At 36.2% G+C, this 5,996-nt stretch overlaps 1 protein-coding gene across 1 annotated transcript in view; it reads left to right on the top strand.

The window, feature by feature from the left end:
- Positions 1–5,996, top strand: part of LOC107654845 (progesterone-induced-blocking factor 1) — a 52,832-nt gene that overhangs the window by 22,345 nt on the left and 24,491 nt on the right. Inside the window, 4 exon segments of the mRNA XM_016442120.1 lie at positions 576–741; positions 2,021–2,171; positions 4,369–4,459; positions 4,602–4,704. Of these exon segments, the coding sequence (XP_016297606.1) occupies positions 576–741; positions 2,021–2,171; positions 4,369–4,459; positions 4,602–4,704 (511 nt within the window).

Below are 5,996 nucleotides of genomic sequence, written 5' to 3'. Positions count from 1 at the left end.
TTAGACGCGCACTAGAGGCGGTTTAGCCAATCACAACACACTGGGCTAGCTAACCAATCAGAGCCCATCGCCTATTTCTGAGGGCGGGGCTTCATAAAAACAGGAAAAGATCAGCCCTTTTCTCAGAGAAGGGACAGAGCGGTGTGAAATAAAGGTAAATGATGTGAAAAATAATGTTTTTGTTTTTTTTTAAACGAAGCATTAACACATGTTAGACTGCACCCCATAAACACAATCAAGCCTAGAAAAAAAACAGTGAACCACCCCTTTAAGCAGTGTAACTCTGTGATTATACAGCTTAACAACTTCAGCTTTGATGATAATGATAAGAAATGTTTTTTGAGCAGCAAATCAGCATATTAGAATTATTTCTGAAGGATCAAGTGACACTAAAGACTGGAGTAATGGCTGCTGGAAATTCAGCTTTGCCATCACAGATGGTTGATTTTCATTTAGATTTTTTAGAATAACTTTGCATGGGATAATTTTGCAGAGCCGTTGTTCTTTGTTTTCACCGATAGATAGTGTGCAGAATGAGTGAATGCAGATGCACTTATATTTGTGTTTTTGTCCAGGTTTAGGCAGTTGCAGCTGAGTTCAGACAGCAGGGTGGCAGAACTGCTTAACCAGGTGAAGCTGAAAAAGTTTGAGTTGGAGCGTTCCCAGATGGTCCAGGAGGAGATGGCCAGGAACCTCAGCCTTTGTCAAATTGAGTGTGAGAAACACCAGAAAAAACTGGAGGCAAGGCACTTTAAAATAAAATCCTTATGGCAAAGATGCCATGCACATGAAACCTGAACAAAGTGATTTCCTTTAGCCTCATTGCAAGTTGAAACCTGTTAATTGCTTAGTAGTTCAAGCTGTTAATTCCCTAAAGGATTACTTCACCATTCTGTCATCATTTACAGCAACTTCATACCATCTCCAACCTGCATGACTTAGATTTTTCCAAGGAACACAAAAACATAAATATTTAATTTACTGTCCGCTTTTTACCATATGATGAAATAAATAGGACAAGCTCCTTTTTCAAATCGTATGGACCATACAGATTTTTCCATGTCTTCTGAAGCTGTGCAATTAGTGATGCACAATATATAAGTGTCATATTGTTTAATGCATTTTAAAACTATCGGTATCAGTGGATATTATATATTTAATTGTCAAAATAATTTTTAACATTAGTGATTTGTTCAAATAAATCACATTAAGATGATATTGTCATCTAACAAGTTATTCTAAAAAAACATTAATAATTTCATAACCCTGTTTATAATGTTTAGCAATTAAATCTCACCATGAATGTACATTTTTCATAACTGTACATTTATAATGGTTACAAAAGATATTTGTTTTTAGATACCTAAATTCAATCGCAGTATTTAAAACAATTGAACATTTTGGTGTTTACTTTTTAGTGTTTTAGACAATTTTAATATTATGAAATTCATGAATTTTTGAAAATCTTGCATGACATTTTTGATACATTACATTATTATTACTATTATCGGCTTTTCACCAATTTTTAATGCTGGTGCATCCATACGTATGATTTGCATGAGGAGCAAAACTAAATTTAAGTTAAGCCGTTAACTTACATTAACATAGACTACTTTAATGGTGTGTTTTTGTTTGTCATTGTGGATCCCAGTTGACAGGGCAGTACATTCTTCAATGAGGCAGTACTTTCTCCTCCAGTGCTCCTCTGAGAAAAGAAAGTCTTTAGAATAACATGAGGATAAGTGATGATAGACTTGTCATTTTTGGGTGATCAGTTCATTAATCATTAACCTTGTTAGGTTTAAATTTGAATATATAATTATTGTAATGAGCGTCACACTGAATCTCAAATCATTTAGACATCAGACAAGGGTTGAACCCCATTCCAGCCTCCTAAAACAAGGATTGTACATATTTGTCAGCATCATAAAAACCTATTTGAACATGATGTTATGACACCACCGTTGTTACTCAGTTTCTGTTGTTATATCGTTGTCCCTCTCTTGATGTGCTTATGCAGGTTCTAACAAAAGAGTTTTATGGGCTACAAACATCATCAGAGAAACGTATCACTGAATTGCAAGCCCAGAATTCTGAACAGCAAGCTCGACTGGAGACATATGAGCGGTTGGAAAAGGAGCTGGACGATGTTACCACGCAGGCTGCAGAGAGTAAGACCAGAGACTGATTCAGTCATTTCAATTGAAGACCAAAGATAAGATAAGACCAGCACATCAGCAAGGTTGCACACTGCAATTTAAGAGTCTGTTAGGCCAAATCTTCCTTAAATTCTTACCCGAGGGTTTTATTTCTGCATATATGATTCTGTAGATTTAAGGATGTCAATGCTGTGGTAAAATCTGTGATTATGAGGAGTCTGTTTTATGACTACTCGTGAAACGGTTGTGCTGCAAAAAGCACATGTGAGCAATGCAAAAACAGTTTAATACTATAATCAGTCCCATCATCATGTCAACATTTAAAGCATGTTAAATACGCTGCATGTCTGTTTTTCCACTGTTTTGCATGTTCAGAATGCCATACTCAATCAGACCTGAGGACTGTTTGACAGAACGGCTTCAGGGCTTGTCCTTAAACAGCCTTCTTCTAAATGTCAGTGAATATGCTGACACTGAGCTGAGGTGATGCAAAAGGCTGGCCTAGCCAGGTTTTAAAATCCCTCAGGTTAACAACTGGTTTTTAACCTCATCAAGTTAATAACAGGTTTTTAACTTCATCAAATCTGCATAGATCAAACATGAGAAAGAATGCCTAGTACAACGAATGCAGGTTGATACTGGATGCAATCCCTTGAAAAGTGCATTAAATATAATTTATACATACAATGGGCCTCATTCATGAAACATTTCGTAAATATAGAAGTAAATTCTGAGTAATCTGCGCGTAAAACGGACCTTCCCGAAAACTCTCCTCCGAATTCACAAACACTTCGTACACATCAGATTTGATAGTTAAACATGCGTATGTTAATTAATTCCAATCATTCATAAATAGGGCGCTCGTGCACGCTCATTCACAATTAGCATAATGCCCGCCTATGAATTACAGCTACGTAAATTGTGTGTCCAGGAACACAGTGGAATATTCTGGTCTACTTTCTCAGGTTTGGCTCCAGTATATTGCATAAATGCAAAAAAAGACTAATAGGCCATATGCCTAACAATAAATATTCAATAACGTGTGTCCACAAAAGCGTTTTTAGCCAGCTGAAAAACTGTCAGGCGCTCTTCTGAAAACGGCCTGCTGGTGGTGCTGGAGGATGCTTTGGTGGCACAGCGTTTTTCTAGCTGAGCCTGAGAGACGCTTTGGTTGCTATGATTTGAAATATCCACGGCAGTAACATATTACTAGTATCTCATTTTAAGAATATTACTGAATATAAAAATTCAGTAACCAGCAATATGAACTTCTCTATTGTTGTTCAGTTGTTGTACAAGTAGGATGATTGGTCGGTGTAGTATTTGTCCCGCCCCTCCTCCATTGATTGGGCGGCTGGGTAAAAAGTGACAGTGACAAGAGCTGCGTTTTACCCAAAGCTAAACAGTTTATCAACTCTCAGCTACAAGAAAAAAAAAAAAAAACGGAGGAAACGAACTTGTAAAATATTATAATGGCAGTGCATCAAATTCATTACAGTGCCACATACTGGTCTGGCATGTATACTACATCGTTTTGTGTCGGTTTCGTGGTTTTGTGTGGACGCAGATATTTCTTGTGACGAGGAAAAAAAAAAAGATTGGATAGGGAAAGCTCTGGCTTCGTGTGAACGTAGCCTCAGTGTCATCAGTTTGCCAAAATTATATATATATATATATATATATATATATATATATATATAAATCATCATTATTCATTTTTAAAGTAGTGAAGCAGTTTGCTGATATTATTATGAAGTCAATGAATTATGAAGATAACCTTTAATTTTAATAACCTTTTTATGTCATTGAAAATTTATTTCAGTTGTTTAATTTGTATTTGGAAGCTGCATGAGGTGTAAAAGTTTTTAAAAACCATCTGAAACCAACATGAATTTCTAGGAACTTGGCAAACGATTTGTCCTTCTCTTTATTTTGGACATTCTTATTTGTTATTGGCCCTTATGTTCTTGTCCAGTTGGTTGTAAAAACTTGCTATTGAGGCCTCATTCTTTCTTTTATCTGTTTAAACACCACTTCAACATTCTTCACTCATAAACTTTTCTACACAGTATGTATTGTAAGAAGATAGAAAACTGTTTGTAGTCCTATTAGTCCTATATTAGATATTCAGTCTCCTCTGGCCATGATACTAGCTGGGTGGTCTAGACATTTTTGCTCTTAAACATACTTTTTCCTCCTTTTTTTGTAGTGGAAAATGAAGATGAGGCAGAGAGGGTGCTGTTTTCATATGGTTATGGTGCCAACATTCCAACAACTGCCAAGAGAAGACTGAAACAAAGGTGACGTCTGAGGAGGTCATTTGTCTTTGAAAACCAGAAGCTCATCTTTGTGTTTACTGACTGTTTTCATGTCTGCGTGACTCTAATCATAGGTTTCTGAATGTGTGTGTGTGTGTGTGTGTGTGTGTGTGTGTGTGTGTAGCGTTCACTTGGCACGCAGGGTTCTGCAGCTGGAGAAACAGAACACACTGCTTAGGAGAGACCTGGAAAGACAGACGACGCACAGCAGTCAGATCTCTGAAGAGGTGCTGTGATTTCACTCTTTTGACAAGAATGCAGAAACACACATAGTACCATAGTACCTTTCTTTCTTTCTTTCTTTCTTTCTTTCTTTCTTTCTTTCACATGGCCTCCAAAAGCAAGTGCTACAAAAGCAAGGGCAAACCTGATGCAGAAGCAGCAGTCAGTCACATATATTTTGCAATTCATCCATCCATACATGCATCCCCCATGCTCATGTTGTTCCAAACTCATTACACTTGTTTTTTCTGATGAATATAAAGAGAGAAATTTAAAAAAAAAATGTATACTGCGTTGGTCCTTTTATGCCAGATTGAAAGGGAACTAAAGCTTTCAAGCTTAAAAAAGGATGAAAAACCCAATAAAAGTATCAGAAATGTTTTCCATATGCCTAGTTTTCTTTGGCGTGTTCATGAGAAAAGCAGTCTGTAGAAGAAGTAGAGAGATGATTTAGTGATTTGTGAATCAGTTGTTTATTTTAAACAGGATGGTTTAAGTCATTATGTTCATTTAGTTCACAAAACTGATTTGTTCATGAATATGACTAATCTGGTTACTCGATCCATTCATAATAGCTCACTGGAGGGGAAGATTATCTTGAATTTCTGTTTCTCACACAAAAATATGATAAAATATTGTGTACAGTTCTTGAAATTTCTCCTTTTGTATTGCATGGAAGAAAAAAAAGAATGCATTTGGAACAACATGAGAGCGAGTAAATGATAACATCATTTTCATTTCATTTTCAGAAAATTCTGAAGCTAGTAATTCCCGCTGAAAAGGTTATGTTTTTAAACTGCCTATAGCATTGTAAACTGTGGTACACAAAGTGGGTTCTAATCCTAGCTGCCTTTCAGTTTTCTGTTTCAGTCAAAATCAGTTCTATTTGCATATGCATATATGGTAAGCTCAGGGTCAGAGCTCTTAAAATGGCGAGAGAAAAATCTCCCTAGAGTTTGAAAAGCATTTTGAAATATTAAAGCAGTTAGATATAAGTAGGCCTGTCATGATAACATCTTTTTGTTGTGCGATATTGCCACAGAAATAATTGCGATAAGTGATATTATTGTACAAAAAGTGCAAAGTAACAAGTAGAAAAAAAGAAAAATGCACAACGAATTTTCCCCTGACCTTTTTTTCTCTGTAAATTAAGGGTGCACACTATTACTGAAAAACAATCCCTACTTAGCAGTCAGATGTCCGTATGCACAAAGGCACAGATCCCTAGACAAGACCATATCTGCAGATGAAACTTTGTTTGTAGAAGCATTTTTTAAATTTGAACTAGCACCTCATG

The sequence above is a fragment of the Sinocyclocheilus anshuiensis genome, unplaced genomic scaffold (genome assembly GCF_001515605.1).
Source record: "Sinocyclocheilus anshuiensis isolate Anshui unplaced genomic scaffold, SAMN03320099.WGS_v1.1 scaffold1231, whole genome shotgun sequence".
NCBI lineage: Eukaryota > Metazoa > Chordata > Actinopteri > Cypriniformes > Cyprinidae > Sinocyclocheilus > Sinocyclocheilus anshuiensis.
Note: the sequence above shows the minus strand (reverse complement) of the source record. Positions and strands in the feature narration are given on the sequence as shown.